Source organism: Poecilia reticulata, unplaced genomic scaffold (genome assembly GCF_000633615.1).
Source record: "Poecilia reticulata strain Guanapo unplaced genomic scaffold, Guppy_female_1.0+MT scaffold_307, whole genome shotgun sequence".
Classification (NCBI taxonomy): Eukaryota; Metazoa; Chordata; class Actinopteri; order Cyprinodontiformes; family Poeciliidae; genus Poecilia; species Poecilia reticulata.
The window spans coordinates 9,346-27,893 of record NW_007615082.1 but is presented as its reverse complement, the minus strand read 5'-3'; the positions used below and the strand labels follow the sequence as shown (position 1 = coordinate 27,893).

Sequence of the window (18,548 nt, the reverse complement as noted above, 5' to 3'; positions counted from 1 at the left end):
GCCAATCGCCTTAAATGATAAAAGCTGGACTTAACCACGGCTCTGATTTGGCTGTCCAATTTAAAATCACTGTCCACCTTAAAACCAAGGTCCGTAATAACATGTTTAAAATATACCTCCAAAGGTCCAAGGTCAACAGAGGAGGACTCACAGGGGCCACTGGGTCCAAACACAATCACCTCTGTTTTGTTTTCATTACAATTTAAAAAGTTCAAGGCCAACCAAGATTTAATATCACCAAGACATGCCAGGAGATGTTTGATGGAGTGGACATCCTTCTGCTTCATGGGCAAATAAATCTGACAATCATCAGCATAACAATGAAAAGAAATCCCATGTTTCCTAAGGATAGAACCCAAAGGCAATAAATAAAGAGAGAAAAGCAGTGGGCCCAGAATTGAGCCCTGCGGGACACCATAAGTCATTGAAACAGCAGATGATTCAGAGTCACTAATTTTCACTGAAAATGTTCTCTCCTCTAGGTAAGACTGGAACCATTTAAGAACAGTGCCATCAATACCAACAATGTGGCAGCATAATTGAATACTGTTAGCCTTTCTTACGGTGGCCGCCGTACTTTCTGCTTTACAAGCTTATGTAAGGTTTTTTCATGGACTATTTCTGAGTTATCGTGGGATAAACAGTCATGTTATTGTCTCTGTTGTGTTCATCTGAATGGTTTAAGGTAACGGTTCTCAACGTGGGTGGTACGACCCCCCAGGGGGCGTTCAGAGGACGGCAGGGGGCGCTGGCAGACGTTTTTACAAAAGGGGGGCGCTGGGATGCCTTTGGGGGGCGTTTGGTCGAAGGTAAACTTTACACTTTAAATACACAACAATGCCAGTTTAGACTTTGAGCAACTTGGTAAAACTGTATTGTGTAACATTGCAACTGTATCGATGGCAGCTCTTCTTCTATTCAGTGTTTGTTAGCTTCTTGGCGCAGCTCCGTTTTTCTGCTACTGGTAGCTAAAATCATGAGGCCCTCACCGTGTATCCCTCTGAAAAATGAACCCATTTAAATAAAGAAATCAAGAAATCCCTCCATGGGCGATACCACAATAAAGAGCGTTCATTTTATAGCGGCAACACCGGTGCTGTAAGTGGTCCGGTATGAAACGGGGGTGATTGAACAACGATACCACAGCACTTTTAAATTTCAATAATCAGAATGCAGAAATTGTTTCCATTGTTTTAAAAGGTTTATGTCAGTCTGCCTTTTCCCCATCGATACTCTTCCCGACCGCCCTGCACCAGTGGCGCAACTACACATTATTCAGGTGGATGCAAAAACATAGATCGCCCCCCCCCACACCCCCCAGGGAACATCGGGGTGAAGGAGCGACGCTCACCCGCTCTTCCAGCCCCCCCCGACCCCCTGAGGGGACGATACGTGAAGGGTAAAACTCACTACATTTACCTCGTTATGTGCGCGAGGTGAAGGAGCGTAAGGCGCGCTGAAGTGTATGGGAAAACATCATTGGCACGCCGCCCCCTCCAGACGGGGTTTTGTCGGCCCCTCTGGTGCTGCGCCCCTATGCGTTGCATACCCTGCATACCCACTTTTTGCGCCACTGCGCCACAATAATTAATACAGAGGACTGTATGGCAAGAATACACAGACACTATTTTCAGATAAAAGGTAAAATAATATTGTTGAAATGTTATGGGTTTGTTGAGACCACATCTAATACTGAGAATAAATATATCTTACAGACCATAACAGTAAATAACTGATCACTTATTTATGTTTTTAATTAGATTTGATATATTTATTTCTTCAATATTATTTTTCATGTCAGTGTTAATGTCATGAGGCTGATGACTCCATGACACTTTGAATTTGACTCATTAGGATTTGATTAAGAAACAGATTTGTTTTTGTAATTTCTGTCCAGTAAAACTATTAATCTATAATCAATAGACAGGTCTATATAAAGATATAGTCCATGTTTCTGTCTCATATTTGTATGGCATTAAGTAGTTTACTTAGAGCATCTCACTTTAATGTTTATTGTTATGGTCTTCTGTGTCCTCTTTAACCCAAACAATTTTAATGTAAAATCACTGAATATTTTATTCTGTAAAAGTATCACCTGCATATAAACAGGTACAAATATTGAAACAACCTGTTCAATGACTTTCATATTGTATAAAAAAAACATTCACCACTGACATAAAAAGTGGGACTGTAAAGCAGATGCTCACGTATTCTATAAATGTCACTAAATCAGGGGTTTTCCCTGACAGGGAGCTAAAATGTTGAATGTGACAGGTAGATTCCACTCCGCGATTTCTGAGGGGAAATTATGGAGGGGAATCTGACTATAATTTACTGGAATGATCTTATTTTAACCAAACTGCATTCAATATGATTAGTATAAAGTATGACTTGTTTTATTTTGAAAATATTTTGGGTGGATGTCTGTGGTGATTTATTTTTAAATAAACTGTATAATAAAATTTAATGAACAACTTACTATACAGCATTGTGTGAAAACTTAAATCACTGTAAGAAGAACTTTGGAGGGTCATTTTATAAGGTTTTTAAAGCAAAGTGTAGTGACTATTTGTCCCAAAAACTCAAACTCAAAATTCAAAAACTCACGACTTTAAAGTGATCAAAACAAAAAGTGAATCCAACTCAAATAGTCACCTGATGCACTGTGGGTTTCTGGCTTGCGCAGTTCAAAAGGATCAAAAAAGTCCAAATGCAGTTCTTTGGTTGTTTTATTTCACTGTTCAGACAAAAGGTTACAAGCTTCACAAGATTCTGCTACTGTCCTGCTCTGATTCCTGCACCTGTTCTCTGATTGACTAACTAATGACTGACGACTGACTGATGACTGACTGGCAAAAAAACCTTATGACCACCCACGTGCATATTAAGCTACTTAAAACCCACCTGTTTATACCGTGAAGTACCCACATCCCAACTGAAATTAATTAACTGATTAAATGATTTGCTAACCAAAGAACTTATTCTAAATAAATTAAACAAAAATTCTAATTGTAAATCAACTAGAAAATAAGCAAATAAAAATGAACCAAATAATCTAAATTCTAAGATTTAACTGCAACATAGAGACATAGCTCCTACACAAAGATATAACTTGACAGCTGCTACTAAGTTAATAATAATAAATAAAGACCCTTGAAGTTTTTTCTTGTAATTTAATATTGTTTAATGATCAGATGAAGGTTTAAGTGTTGTATTACACTGACCAAAACACAGGAAGCCACATCAGATCTAGATTAAAAGAAATTAGTAAATAAACCCACATTGCACTGAGGTTTAAACATTCATGATTCATGATCACAAATTAAAATCATAAAATTAAACTGTTACAAGAAATAAAACAAGAAGAATGGACACAAGAACATTTAGTGTGTTTCCATCCTAATTATGAATATAACTGAAAGAAATTAATACATTCACAGAGATCTGGAAATTAGAAAATAATACAACTAATAATATTCAATGATACAGATTTACTTAATATGTAAGCATTTAAACATCAGCAGAAACTTTTTTTAAACAAATTATGAGATACTGAGGTCACAGGTGAATTAGATCATTGTACCTGGAGTTCTACTTTATTTTTAAAGACAACAAAGAAAATGAAAAATTCTTATCAATTCTGTTTTAATGTCTAACAACTGCTAGGCTACAACTTTTGACCTCACAGTATTACACATTTCCCTTTACCGCGTCTCTCAGCTTCAGCTCTGGCCCTGGCTTCATGCTCGGCCTGCAGCCTGCGATTCTCTGCTTCAGTTTTTTTTCGATGCGCCTCCTCCAGTTCTTTTTTCTGTTTTTCAAAATATCTCGCTCTCTCTGCCTCTTTTCTTTCCATTTCCCTCTTTCTCTCATCATCCACCCTCCTCATCTCCTCCTCCATCTTTTTCTTCTCTCTCTCTCTCTCAGCCTGCATTCTCTCCATCTCTTTCTCATACTTTTCATTTATTTTTCTCTCCAATTCTTCTTTCTCTTTACGTATTTCTTCTTCTTTCTCCTTCAGGATCCGTTGTTTCTCCTCTTCGATTGCCCTCTCAGCCTCTTGGAACATCTCATTGGTGTAGTGACTTCCTCCATTCCTGTCAACAATGGTTCTGATCTTCTCCAGCAGATCACTGACCTGAGGTTTCTTATCTTTCATCTTATTGTTGAAGACATGATACTGGCCGTTACATCTGGACACCAGATCCTGCAGCTCTGGGCTTTCAGACAAATAATCTTCAATGGTGCCTTCAAGATCATCTCCACGAGTGAACAGAACCATGCTGTATCTGTCTGCTGCCTCTCCAAAGATTTCTTGAATCTTATGCACTGATTGTTTTTCTTCTGCTGTGAATCTGCCCACTGCAACGACCACCAGGAAGACATGGGGTCCAGGAGAAGCGTAGCGAATGCACTGACCCACGTCTTTCTTTGTTCTTTCTTCATCATACCTGGTGTCCATTACACCTGGAGTATCAATGACAGTAACCTGCTGTCCATCCACATTACTGGAGCATTTGGCACAGTCAATGGTCAGGGATTGGGCGCTACATTTGGAATCAAATTTCTTTTCTCCCAGAATGGTGTTTCCAGTAGCGCTCTTCCCAATCCCAGTCTTCCCCACCATCACGATCCTCATGTCATTGTTGTTTGTAATGTTTGTTCCTGTGAAGAAGAAAGTTTGAATCTGAATTAGAATCATCATCATGTTGCACTCAGAACTTCAGCCTCAGTGTATCTGGTAGAGAGGATATGATCCAGCTGAGACCTTAGCAGGATTTGAGGGAATCAATGACATGTGGCGGAGATAATTATATATACAGTTAAAACCAGATATTCATCAAGAGTATGGAGAGCGTTAAAGAAACTTTTAAAACAGCCAATTTGTTTATCTCAGTTGTTCAGTCCAGTGTGGGGTAACCAATTATTTATACCTGGAAGAAATTATCCAACGTTTAAAGCACGAAAAGACAAAGAACTCCAAATAATTCAGAATCTTTATCTACCACACTAATAGGCTTTCAGGATCTACAAAAGAAATTCGACTCAGATAAGAAATGCTTTTTAAAAATATTTTCAACTCAAAAACTTCATCATAACGAGTCAAAATAATGAGCTGACAAAACCTGCAAAGTCAACTTTAGAAAATTTTTTGATAAAGAACAGTTTGAAGAAAGCCATCATATCTGAGTTTTATTAATTAGTGATGTTTCTCATTTCTGAAGAATCTCATGATAGACTTAAGGCTTGGAAGGAAGATTTATTACTAGTTACTTGAGGGAGATTAGCAAGCAGCATGTGCACTGGCCTACACTAACTCTATCAACACTGGTCTTAAATAAGTCAATCCTATGTAATGACAAATTTAGACTTATTTACTGGGGAAACAGAACTGACAACAGACGTTTTCTGAGAAGTTGTCTTTGTTTCTTGAACTCGTGTGAATCGTTGTTCAGGGTCACAGGTGCAAAGCCGGAGATGTGATAAGACTGTGTCTTCTTTGTTATAAGCTGATGGTGAGTCCCGTGCTTACGTAACTGATGGATTATAAAAAGCCATTTATTTGTTTCTTTACTCTCTGATCAGCCGAGAGTCTCAATGGTCATTCTTTTCTTTGACCATTCAATAAAATAATGACAAAATGCATTCTGTTATTCTTGATTCATTCTTGATTGTAACAGTGTCTCATTTCAAAATAACATTAACAAATCTCGTTATCACCTGTCTATATGTTTCAATATAGAAAATATGCATATATTGATAAACAAGGAAACCCCAGATTAAGACAGAAGAAGGCTGAAAGTGAAAAGTTTCATGCTTACATGTTTTTATTGGTGGATATTTTCTACATCAGAACAGACTTAATATCCTGACTCACCATAGTAGTAGCTCATGTTTGGGCTGAACTTGTCGCTGTCCATGACCAGTCAGAGAGATCAATGTTGACACTCCAGATGCAGTGAAGTAATGAATACCCTTTGGATCCTCCACAGGCCTTTTTATACAGTCCTATCGTCAAAATGAAACTAAAAATGAAGCTTTTATTGGCTCTTTTTTCCACATTTTGATCTTTATTCTTTAATTGGTGCACATAACCTTCAGATGTAAATATGCAATAAAAAAGTCTGATCTGGTGTATAAAATAATTAGTGGGGTGTGCGTTTTTTACAGAATAAATATACAATAATACTATTGTTTGACTTTGATGCCTCCAAAGTTTCCCTAGATTTATATCCAGGGTGGTTACAAATAAGGAACTATGTGAAATTTGTGCCTCAGCTTTGTCCTTCGAGCTAAGATAAATTTCCTCATTGCTGTTGCTTGCATAACATTTAACTTTACACAACTTTAAATATATTTATAATTCACTCTAATTTCAGACAAATCAGCACTTCTTTTAGAAGTATGCCATAAGTGGCATATTTGATCATTTATTTAATGAATAATGCACTTGGATTGTGTGCTCAGTTTTATTGAGTGGACATTATTTAAGGTGGTGATTATTAATTACTCAAATGTGTTTGATGGTGGGGATAGATGATAGATGAATGATTATTTTCTTTTATACTTTGAACTCAGTGGTTCATAAATTAGATTTCTCTCAGTAACTGAAACACATTAGAATGTCACACCATGACAAGAAAAGCATACAAATATCTTTTTAGTAGAAAATTACATACACATGTAAATACAAACAATATAAAGAGGTGATTAAGTACAGTATTTTCCGGACTATAGAGCGCACCTTACTGTAAGCCGCATCTTTTTTTAAAAAAAAAAATATATAAACGTACATATATAAGCCGCACCGGGCTATAAGCCACTGGTTTCTCCGCCGCTCTCGGTTTTTCACAAGGATGCACCAGAGGGCTGCATCCTCAATAAATCTGCTAATAAGGAAGCGGCTAACATTCTGTACTGCAAGATCGATAGCCTTCAACTTAAAATTACATGAACATCTTCTTGTCGTTTCCATGATGAGGGGATATGAGTTTGAAGAAATTTCTCCGTTGTGCCTGCTGCTAGCATGTGCTTGTTCTAAATAAAAATTAGCGCGTTCTTCTTTGATTTCCAATTTTGACTTCCAATGATTCACTTCCTGCTAGAGAGCCCCCTGGTGGTTGAAGAAAAACCCACAGAAAAGCCGCACCGGGTTACAAGCCGCAAGGTTCAAAGCGTGGGAAAAAATGTAGAGGCTTATAGTCCAAAAAATAAGGTAATAAAAATCCTTTTTTAAATAAGAAAATATTTTATTGCATTTGCTCAAGAAATTCATAATAGCGTTGATAATGAAGTTGACTGGAAAAAGAATGGGATGTTGTTTTGAGTCATAAGACATCAGAGTGTAGGTTCCCTGACTGTGAACTGCTTCAGACAGAAGGAAAAACAACTTAGGATGGCTGCTTTCCTAAGCTGCAGGATAGCACCAATATACAGTAGTTTACTTGTATACTGATACAGTAGTACAGAAACTACAGTATACTGGTGTTCTATTTTTATGCTTTTATACATTTTTATTGCTTCTGTAGTGCTTTATTTGTAAAATAAATGGTCAAATGTTTGATTTGTGGATTTATTTTTAGAAATCTGCTAAGTTCTCTATAGTAAATCAAGAATAAAAAATAACTTTGAGAGATGCACTTAGTGTTTTTGCAAATGTCAGGGATGATTTGAGAAATTCACCAACCCGACTGAGAAAACCTGCACTTACTGCAGTTCAGGGAAGCTCAGATAGGATTTTGAGAACCCAACTTTATGTTATCTAATGAAAGCAATATACTGTTATCATCCACTAAACAGGGACATAAAATGAGTACTGATAAAACAAATGAACAACATGCTGCAGGCACCAATCCAGTTTGAAACCTTTCTGATAAGATGAGGTTTAGTTTCTGACTGTCTCCAAAACAACAGCCCTACTCTGCTGTGAGACTGAATAGTTTAATTTAAGCACAAAGTATTGCTAAAGCCGTCAGCATCTCACTTAGTGAAATGAATCAATATTGTAGTTGGACTCAATGCCTCACATTAATTAATTTCCCATATATGATAATGGTAAGTGTTTCTGACAACTAGCTTCCATCAAATTCCCATTAGAATATGATGGGAAGTCATTTTTAAACAATTTCTCCTCATCTAAAAACAAAAATTAAGGTCTTCTATTTTTATGCTTTTATACATTTTCATTTTTCTGTGGGGGGATGGTGGGAAATGACAACGGGCCTTTAATCTGATAGAAAGTGCAGCGCAGAGGGCAGATAATCTGAGGACATATTGCTGGTGCTTTATTCATAAAATAAAGAGTCAAATGTGTAATTTGTGGTTTTATTTTTATAAACCTGCAAAAGGTCTCTATGCTGAGTCAAATCAAGAATAGGTTTAAAGTTGTGTGAAGTAACAGAAGTGAAACATATTAGCTTCATATGTCCTATGGGACACAATTCCAGAAGAAAATCTTGATCATAATGAATTAAATCATGCAGACCACATATGGTTTGTTTAATTTCACTTTTGTTTGCTGTTTGTCCCGCAGTGCTGCCATTTATTAAAAATATGAGGGGAAAACCGGCCTGGCTGTTAATCTAAAGAGACTTTGGACGTCAAAGTCAGTCCACCATTGTATAATTTTATTGTATGTAACTCATCTTGAAGATGCTGCTAGTGGTTTAATATATTGCACTATTTGATTACATATTTGACAATGAATTGACCTTTAACCTTTAAGCAACCACACAACTTTGGAGAAAACTTACAGAAAATTCAAAACGGCTTTTTAGAAATGCCGTTTCTAAGAAGTTTTATGAACCTTAAGAAGTTTTATGAACCTTTTCTAAGGTTTATAAAACTGAACCTTAGAAAAGTTCAGTTTTATGTCAACCATGCGAAGCACAAAAAACATTAGATTCAATCAAACCTTTAGTTTCAGTTTGTTTAAAGGCTATTGAAAAAGACTTGCAAACTTGTATTCATTGCTTCACTGCAGCTGGAGTGTCACACTGCTCTCTCTGACTGATCATGAACAGCCCTAACAAGACCTACCACTATGCAAGTCTGGATGTGAAGGTTATTCTGATGTAGAAAATATTCACGAACAAAAATATACACACTTACTCTAATATTCTCATTTATTTTATAAACTTTAGCAGTAGATGAAACACTGTATATTAAATACACACAGATGGATGTTTGAAAGCATTTATTTCTGTTAATTATGATGATTTTCCACTTACAGCTACACTCTAAGAAATAATCCTGTAAATTTACAGTAACATACTGGCAGCTATAGATGCCAGAAGTTTACTGTAAATGCAGTAGCTGTACCGTAATTAATCCTGACAGTAGATTACCGTCAATGCAAGTACGGTATAGATACTGTGAAAGAACGGTAAACTTCTTTCAGTGGGATGGCCCAAATACACAGCTGTTTTGGTGTTGGCTTGTTTGCAAAAGATGTTAATTCAATGTTGAATTATGATCACAAAGATTGAATTTATAGTTGAGGTCAATGACAGAAGCTAGATCAACCATCAAACAACCATTCAATTTTAGCCGATTAACTAACATTGAAAATGTGTCATTGAATCAATGTTGATTTAATGTCTATATCCATTGATTGAAATGCCAACATCAAATCCAGTGTGTTTCAGCACTGGTCCTCCAAGCCCTACAAGTTTTAGGCATTTCCCTAATTCAGCACACATCGAACCTGCGACGGCTGCGTCGAGGACTAGGGCCTCCATATGTGGGTTGTGCTTAACCCCTGCACCACCACAGCACACCCCATTTTAGGTGAGGGTTAATCACATTTTAACTGAAGCACTATGTGTTGACAACATTGATTTGTAATTCCATTCTGTACCCAGATTGCACATGATGACAATTCAACATTGAATTAACATCTTTTGCCAACAAGCCAACAGCAAAGTGCTCCACATTCAGGTGATGGTTGAATCAACATTGATTCCTGACTGATTCAATGTAGAATCAACACAAATATGCATGCAGATCCACAGTCAAATGAGTGTTGAATCAACATTGATTTAATGTAAAATCAACAGAAATATGTGTGCAGAACCACATTCAGATGAAGGTTGAATCAGCATTGATTCCTAACTGATTCAATGCAATATCAACACAAATATGCATGTAAATTGACATACAGATGATGGTTGAATCAACATTGATATAATGTCAGTTATGATTGAAACCCTAATGTTGATTCAACATACAAGTCACCGACCACTTTCTATGTTGTTTCAATGTCAGCGTTCAACGTTGATTCAATGTTGTTTCAATCATTCTGTGCTATCTGGGTCCGTCTTGCTTCTGGGTTTACCTGGTTATTTTTCCGGCCAGCGAACCATTCCGCCACCCAGTGGTCCTTTTTCAGACCACTTAGTCTCCTGTACCGTTCAAAAATGCACAGTATGTCTATAAATAATTTTAGGATATTATAAGGAAGTGCTGAGATATACCGTTTTCCAGCGAACTAACGTATTTGCCACTTCGGCACAAGCACAGTGAGAAACGTCAGAGGATAAAAACACAAGACTCCGAGCAAAACTCAGATGTCCTAGCTTGCTCTAGCATGTAAACGCACCATCTACACACAAATCTTGGAGCTTCCCCGAAGCGTGAAATGAGTCTCAAAAATAGTTGTGCACTCGTAACCGGATTTGTGTGTAAATGCAGTTTTGTGTGTGTGTACTTTTTCAACACTTATAGACATAGGAAAAGATTTATTTTATTTTTAATGTTTACAAATCCAGTATTACACATGCACAGATATTTCTGCACACGTACAAATCTTTTTACGCAAACACAGATATTTTGAGACTATTTTCACTCCATAGAGAAGAACCTCAAGTCTCCATCTTGGTCTGGACCACGTGACCTCCTAGTAGATTTTTTTTAACCTTCACAATTTTACTTTAACAATGAATTAAAAATTATAGTGCTTCACTATTAGCTGCAATATTGAGATATGATCACATTTTCCATCTGCTAGTCAGGATCTGCAACCTGAATCTCTGGAGACACAAGTGGCTCTTTGCTTCACAATATTAAATTATAAAATATTGCTCTGTTTTTTGTTTAATTCTTTTTTTAAGTGTTCCCCATAAAAACATACCAAATACACAGACCCTTGTGGTAAATTTGGTCTACAAACAGCCTCCAACGAATTCAGTAAAGACCTTTACTGGGCCAGACTTGTATCATCAACTTTATTCACATGCAATGCAAAATATTATGCTTAACGATTTTGTGCAATGGGAAATTTGAAATAATAATGCAGTACTTCATTTAGAATTATTTTTTTAAATATATATTTTTTAATGGAAATTGTGTACAGTACAGCTTTATTTGAAGATTATTTTATAGCTGTTCAGTACAAAATGTTGTATGTATTGTTAAGAAAATACATTTTAAATATCCTAGTTTTAAAACTTAACCACATGTCTTGATTGAAATAGCCTAATTAGGATTTTCAGATTAATAACTTATTCTGCTCTATTGACCTTTATGTTACCTGTAGTTACATGATGTTGCCTGCTAGGTCTTGTTATCTGCCTTTGGTCTGTGGGAAACAATCAGGAGAAGCAATGAGCCATAAAACAGCATGAGTTCAGGCCAGTGGAGGAGAAGCTCTGCTTCCACTTTGTTTAGATAAAGGGGACAACTGGTGTTTAAAGAGGGTCCGAGACAGCTCCTGGTTGGATGAGCAAAGATACTCCTCATTTGAATAAATTAAAGAGAAGAATACGCCTTTACTATAAAAATTGGTGCAGGTGGAAAACAAATCAGATTTTGCTCTTTGCAATTTCTCCAAAGATGTCTTTGCTTTTCTTTCTTTCTGACTTCTTTTCCATTTGTCTCAGGTAAATGAATGTCTGTTTTAGTGTGAAGTGTCTGTGTTGTCAATGTGATTTTATACTTTTAAATGTTAGAATAAACTCTGAAAATGTATGACGTGGAGCGTTGACTGTCATCTCTGTGTGGCTTTTGTTTCCACGCATGAAATAAATGAATCCGGGAGCACAAGAGAATATAACAAGCCAGAAGTTAATTGATTTTATTCTCAACAGTGTTCAGAATATTTGGATCAATAAAGGGTTAGTCTGATCCTGGTCCTTGTTAATTACTCTTGTTCCTCTGTTTTGAAGTTTGAATAGTGACTGTGGTGTTTTGTAATTATTTTACCAAACCTCTCTGGAGTCACTTAAATAAGGTCAAGAACAGCACAGAATGTTAGGCTGTTTCTGTGTCTGTGAATAGAAAGGTGTTTGGTTATGAAACTCACTTCATGAACTGTGAGCCGAAATTGTAAAACCCTGACTCATAATTTCTAATTTTCCATAGATGCACAAACATTCTTGTTGTAAGAAAAAAGGCCAACACCACGCCTTCACGCTGACATACGGTTTTCTGCAGCTGCTGAAAGTGCCATAAATAACTTACCACTGGGTGGCGCCCAATCTGCATAACATTAATGTCCACCCAAGCCTTTGCAACAATAGGTATATGTTGAAGGAAAATTAACATTGTTGAACTACTGACATGTCTCTGAAATTCCAAGAAAAAACTTAATATTTATTTTCAGAAAATGAGAAATGGTCAAAATAAAACAGATGCAAAGCTCTCAGACCTCAAACAATGCAAAGAAAACAAGTTTATATCAGTTTAGAAATAACAAAACTAATGTTTTGACTCAGGAAGAGTTCAGACATCCATACTTGATGTTTTCAATGGGGAACAGTGCAGAGGGCTCTTATTTTTTTCCAGAGCTGTATGTAGTTGTTAACAGTTTTAGTTGGGCAAAAATATTTAATTTCATATGTGAATGTTTGTAAATAAGCAGTGATGTTTAGAGAATTGCACCGATGAATAACTTCTCTTGGGCCTTAGCCCTGCTGAGGACTAAGCCCCCCTTAAAGTCAGATCCTAGAATCGCCCCAGCGCTGCGAAGTACCAAAATGCCTCGCACCCCGCCAAGGTGAAAGAAACATGCGTCTCAGACGCAAATTTTCGTTGACAGAAATGTTGAAATTTAATATTTATTCTACACATTTTTATAGCATTGGAAAACATTAACAATGATTGTGTCATGTTTGTCCTCCTACAAAAACCATATTAAAACAAACAATAGATTTCCCACCCCCACCTTTTTCCATTTTGAAAAAGCTGCAGAGAGCCACTAGAGCAGCACTAAAGAGCCGCATGCAGCTCTGGAGCCGAGGGTTGCTGACCCCTGTACTAAGTTAATAACAAATAAAGATCCTTGAAGCTTCTTCTTATAATTTAATATTGTTTAATGATTAGACAAAGGTTTACAATTTGTATTACACTCACCTCAGCATAGGTTGTCACAACAGATATGGATTAAAATAAATCAGTAAATAAGCACATTGCAATGATGATTAAACAGTGATCACAAATTAAAGTCATAAAATTAAATTGTTAAAAAGAAATAAATGATAATGAACACAAGAAGAATATTTAGTGTTTACTAACTGAAAGTTAGTAAACACTAACTGAAAGTAAACACTAAATACTGAAAGTAATTAAGACATTCATAGAGAAAATAATAATAATGGAAATTAGAAAATAATACCAATAATGCCCAATATTCAATGATACAGATTTTCTTAACATAAAAAAATGTAAACATCAGCAGATACCTTTTAAAAACAAATTATGGGACACTGAGGTCACAGGTGAATTATTTCATTGTACCTGGAGATCTACTTTATTTTTAAAGACAACAAAGAAAATGAAAAAATGCTTATTAGTTCTGTTTTAATGTTTAACTGATAGGTTACAACTTTTGATCTCACAATATTACGCATTTCCCTTTACCGTGCTTTTCAGCTTGAGTTCTTGCCTCTTGTGCATACTGAGAATTCAGATGGGATACTTGTTCTTCCATTTTTTTCTGCATTTCTTCCTCAAGTTGTTTTTGCATTTCCTTTCCTTCAACTTCCATCTTTTTATCAAACTCTTCTTGTATTTTTCTCTCCAATTCTTCTTTCTCTTCAAGTATTTCTTCTTCTTTCTCCTTCAGGATGCGTTGTTTCTCCTCTTCGATTTCCCTCTCAGCCTCTTGAAACATCTCATTGGTGTAGTGACTTCCTCCATTCTTTTTAACAATGGTTCTGATCTTCTTCAGCAGCTCAGTGACTTGAGGTTTCTTATCTTTCAGTCTATTGTTGAAAACATGATACTGGTTGTTACATCTGGACACCAGATCCTGCAGCTCTGGGCTTTCAGACAAATACTCTTCAATGGTGGTGTCTTCAAGCTTGTCTCCATTGGTAAAGAGAACCATGCTGTATCTGTCTGCTGCCTCTCCAAAGATTTCTTGAATCTTATGCACTGATCGCTTTTCTTCTGCTGTGAATCTGCCGATTGCAACGACCACCAGGAAGATGTGGGGTCCAGGAGAAGCAAAGCGGATGCACTGACCCAAATCTTTGCTTGTTTTATCTTCTCCAAATCTGGTGTCCATCACACCTGGAGTGTCAATGACAGCAACTTGCTGTCCATCCACATTACTGGAGCATTTGGCGCAGACAATGGTCAGGGATTGGGCGCTACATTTGGAATCAAATTTCTTTTCTCCCAGGATGGTGTTTCCAGTAGCGCTCTTCCCAATCCCAGTCTTCCCCACCATCACGATCCTCACCTCATCGTTGTTTGTAATGTTTGTTCCTGTGAAGAAGAAAGTTTGAATCTGAATTAGAATCATTATGTTGTACTCAGAACTTCAGCCTCAGTGTATCTGGTAGAGAGGATATGATACAGCTGAGACCTTAGGAGACATTGAAGGACTCAATGGGGTGGATAATCATATATACAGTTAAACTTTTAAATGAGCCAATTATTTATAAAAGCTGATGCAAGGTTTAAGGCAGTGGTCTCCAACCTTTTTGTCACTGTGGACCAGTGAAGGCTTGACAATTTTACTGCGGCCGGGGGTGAGGGGTAAGGTGTCACTCGGCACAACTTAAAATTTTTTCTGCCGATTTTCCCCTTCTGACTATTTTAGAGTGCTCCAAGTTCCAAGATTGTTGCTTGTCATAATGGTAACTGATGCTCCGGTAATGTGAGGTGTGTCACGACTGATCTGGTCCAGTCGGTAGTCGACACGTTCTACCGACTGGTAGAACGTGTCCCATTTTTTATTTTTTCCCTTTATTGATAATAAAGGGGTTTAAGAAAAAATTAACAACACAAATAAGTAACAAAACAGACAAGATAATAATGCCAGGGTGTTACATAGCAAGCACAAACAAAACGAAAAACAAATATATAAATAAAAAGTTAACTCAGAAAGACGTTAAAGTGAGCACACATCCATTGTCTTAATGGCTTTTCTATTTTTTGAATACTGGAGAGATCTAATATATTGTTTGAATTCTTCTTTAATGGCTGAAAAGTGAGGAAGGGTGACCATCGTCCGGCCACGCCCTGGCCCAGTCACCGAAGGCTCTCCTTGCCCACAGGAATCGGACTGTTTTGTTGACATTCTTTATGTCAACAAAGTGGCTTTAGACCTTCATCCGGTGTGCTTCGATTAAGGTTACCAAGGGACCAGCCCCTATACATTTAAAGCCTGGAGGGTGCGGAGGAAGAGAGACAGAGACTGCGGTGGCAGCGTGTCGGTTAGTCTGTGTTACCCAGAAAGCAGTTGGGCACAATATCGCAACACCAAAACCGTGAGTGAAACAATGACTGGGGCAACCTACTATATAAAGTACTTGGAGACCACTTCTTTATTATTACACAACCACATTTGTAAAGAACGGAACACATCGCGTCCTGCTCAGGTTCGATACGGGACGGGTGGCAACCGTAGCGTCTATTCTATGCGCCTAAAATAGGCCGTTCGTTGAAAGTGCGCCTTATAGTGCGGAAAATACTGTACCCTTTCATGCATGAATTATGTTGCTGTAAGTCAAGATTTTAAGGTGGGAAAAAAAATTTCATAAAAAAAAAAAGTTTTAGGATTTGTCCAAGTGTCCACTTAGGTGGACAACATGCGCTTACGTCTGTTCAACTAACAAAATGCTTTATATTATACTGTGAATACTGTATATTTTGACATTAGTTAACAGAATGCATAAATATATAACATTGTATTCAACTCTCATCCTAATCTAATGCCCAATATTATCTGATCCCTTAATTCAGTCACTGTCAGTCAACCGCTTGATTTCATTTTGGTCTTATTTTGGATCCTTCTCAAGCAGCACGATTTTATTATGGAGATTTTTCAGTTCATAAAACTAACAACATTGAATATGACACTTCAGCCATTCTGTTGTTTTCTGTAACAAAACAACACTGTCTCTTCAGACTTATAATACTCAAGGCTATCTTGTATGAAGATGCGCAAAGCACCCAGGTTGTAAACAAGACATTGGATGCAGATATATTTAGTTTTGTCTGCAGGCTGGATCATTGCATGTTGATATTTTTGGCTACAGTGAGGTAGGGCCGGTGTTCTCCAGACCTCAGCCTGATCTCATGGGTTTGTCTTGGACCAATGGTGTCCAAAGTTGGTCCTGGAGGGTCGGCATCTTGCATGTGTTAGTTTTCTCTCTACTTCAACACACCTGGATCAAATGGTGGCTCATTAGAAAATCTCAGGAGAAATGCTGAGGAGGAAGTTACTACCACCAGGCAGAGAACTAGAACATGCAGGATGGTGGACCTCAAGGATCAACTTTGGACACCACTGCCTTAGACACCAGTCTGCATTTCAATGGTGATGGGATGGTACTGGTACCCTAGAGCGTTTCTGGATGGAACCCCTCATTTATTAGCACACAAGCTACATATTCATTGAAAAGTAAAATATTCACCTTCTCCAAGAAGTGAAAAAACACTAAGTATGATGTCAAGATGAAGACCTGGTTCTGATGATCAATACATTCTTGACCTTGAGTATCTGAGCTATGACATAATTCCATATTTATTACTTTAAACATCTTCACTTCCTGATCTGTTAAGGCCAGAATTTAATGTGTTTTTCGGAATGCATACAGGTTTATAATCTGTAGGTTCCAGTTATTTCATGTCCCTCAACATCTTGATTTACCTCAGTGATCAAAGGTTCTTCATCATCCTCATCTGCACTGCACTGGAGCTACTGTTCGTAACGCATAAAAACTTTACTTCTTAATGGAGGCTTTGTCCCACCACCTTGAATGGACTTCAAGTTAAGAACTAAAATATGTCAGTTTATTTACTGTCAAATATTTGCTGGAAATGTTGCATATTGTACATATATAGTCAGATTATTGATATCAATACCTGTCAAAATATTGTCACTGGTGCATGACGTCCACTTCAGTGGACAGGTAATCAGTAGTAATTTTCTCCAAATACAAAGTTGTTATTTAGAAAATACATCAGTAGTATTAGTCTTTAGGGGTTTCTTGATGTCACAATATCTTTTTTACCTGCAAGAGTTTTCCACAGTAGGAGGGGGGACTGTATATTCCCGAGTTATTCTGATATACTTCCAACTGTCCGCCATATTGGATTTAACAAAATAATTCTTGCACTTGCAATAGATGGACAGTAGTTGGCAGTGTTTTGCCTGATGCACAAGTGTCCACTGCAGTGGTCTGTGTGCATTTATAACATAAAACTCCACAAGCAGCACAAGAAAATGGCCATTAGATAGCTGTCCACTGTAGTGACCACTATGCGTGAAAGGGTTAACATACAAACTCAGATTAGTTACTTTACAGCTACATTACCTTTTACTTTCATCAGTTGTATTATGTCTGAGGAAATGTGTTAAATAAGTGCGATGAAGTAAAGGGGGTGAAGAGTTGGAGTAAAATCTAACATTTATTTCATATATTTAGTTGTACTTAAAGTAAATACATAGAAATAAAATAAAAATACATATAGTTGTCATTTATATAAATCAATCCTATAAATTAAAGGAAACCCCAGAATAAGACAGAAGCTGAAAGTGAAAAGTTGCATTTTACATGTTTTAGTTAGTGAATATTTTCTCCATCAGAACAGAATCAATAAATAATTAATCTGACTCACCATCGTTGCAGCTCATGTTTGGGCTGAACTTGTAGCTGGCCATGATCAGAGAGAGAGAGCAGTGTTAACACTCCAGCTGCAGTGAAGTAATGAATACACTTTAGGTCCTGCAAGGGCCTTTTATACAGTCCTTTTGTCAAAGTGAAACTGGAACTGAAGCTTTGATTGGCTCTTTTTGTACAGCTTTTTATTTATTCATTTTTTTTTTAATTGGTTATTTCTTCATTATTTACTTAGATGTAACTTCCAGATGTAAATATGCAATAAAACAGCCTGGTCTGGTGTACAAAAAGTCAGTGGGACGTGGGTTATATACACAAAAAAAAAACATAATAATACTGTTGTTTGACTTTGTCTTAAGAGTTTCTCTAGATTTACATCCAGTCTACTTTTCCCCTTGTTCTCCTCTTCTTCACTTGTAGGAGAATCGATGTGAAACTTGGGCCTCAGCTTTGTCCCACCACCTGAGATGACCA

The 18,548-nt window shown here is 37.0% G+C and overlaps 2 protein-coding genes across 2 annotated transcripts in view; both read right to left on the bottom strand.

The window, feature by feature from the left end:
* Positions 1 to 5,921, bottom strand: part of LOC108165646 (GTPase IMAP family member 4-like) — a 15,917-nt gene extending 9,996 nt beyond the window's left edge. Inside the window, exons 1-2 of the mRNA XM_017303497.1 lie at positions 5,879 to 5,921; positions 3,709 to 4,665 (exon numbers count right to left, since the gene is read on the bottom strand). Coding sequence (XP_017158986.1) covers positions 3,709 to 4,665; positions 5,879 to 5,921 — 1,000 coding nt within the window. The remainder of the gene's footprint in view (positions 1 to 3,708; positions 4,666 to 5,878) is intronic.
* A 5,632-nt stretch (positions 5,922 to 11,553) lies between these two features.
* LOC103460838 (GTPase IMAP family member 4-like) lies at positions 11,554 to 18,115 on the bottom strand. The gene is made up of 3 exons (XM_017303496.1): positions 18,073 to 18,115; positions 14,109 to 14,709; positions 11,554 to 11,578 (listed from the first exon to the last, which is right to left on the bottom strand). Exons 1-3 carry the CDS (start codon positions 18,113 to 18,115, stop codon positions 11,554 to 11,556), a joined length of 669 nt encoding a protein of 222 aa, XP_017158985.1.
* Positions 18,116 to 18,548: the final 433 nt, after the last annotated feature.

Bases quoted from the DNA above. Each gene is read 5' to 3' on its own strand.
- LOC103460838 (XM_017303496.1), bottom strand. From the start codon at position 18,115: ATGGCCAGCTACAAGTTCAGCCCAAACATGAGCTGCAACGATG. The intron at 14,710-18,072 runs GTGAGTCAGATT...TCTTCTTCACAG, and splicing joins AAACATGAGCTGCAACGATG to GAACAAACATTACAAACAAC. The intron at 11,579-14,108 runs GTTTCAAGAGGC...TGTTTCCCACAG, and splicing joins AGTCACTACACCAATGAGAT to ACCAAAGGCAGATAACAAGA.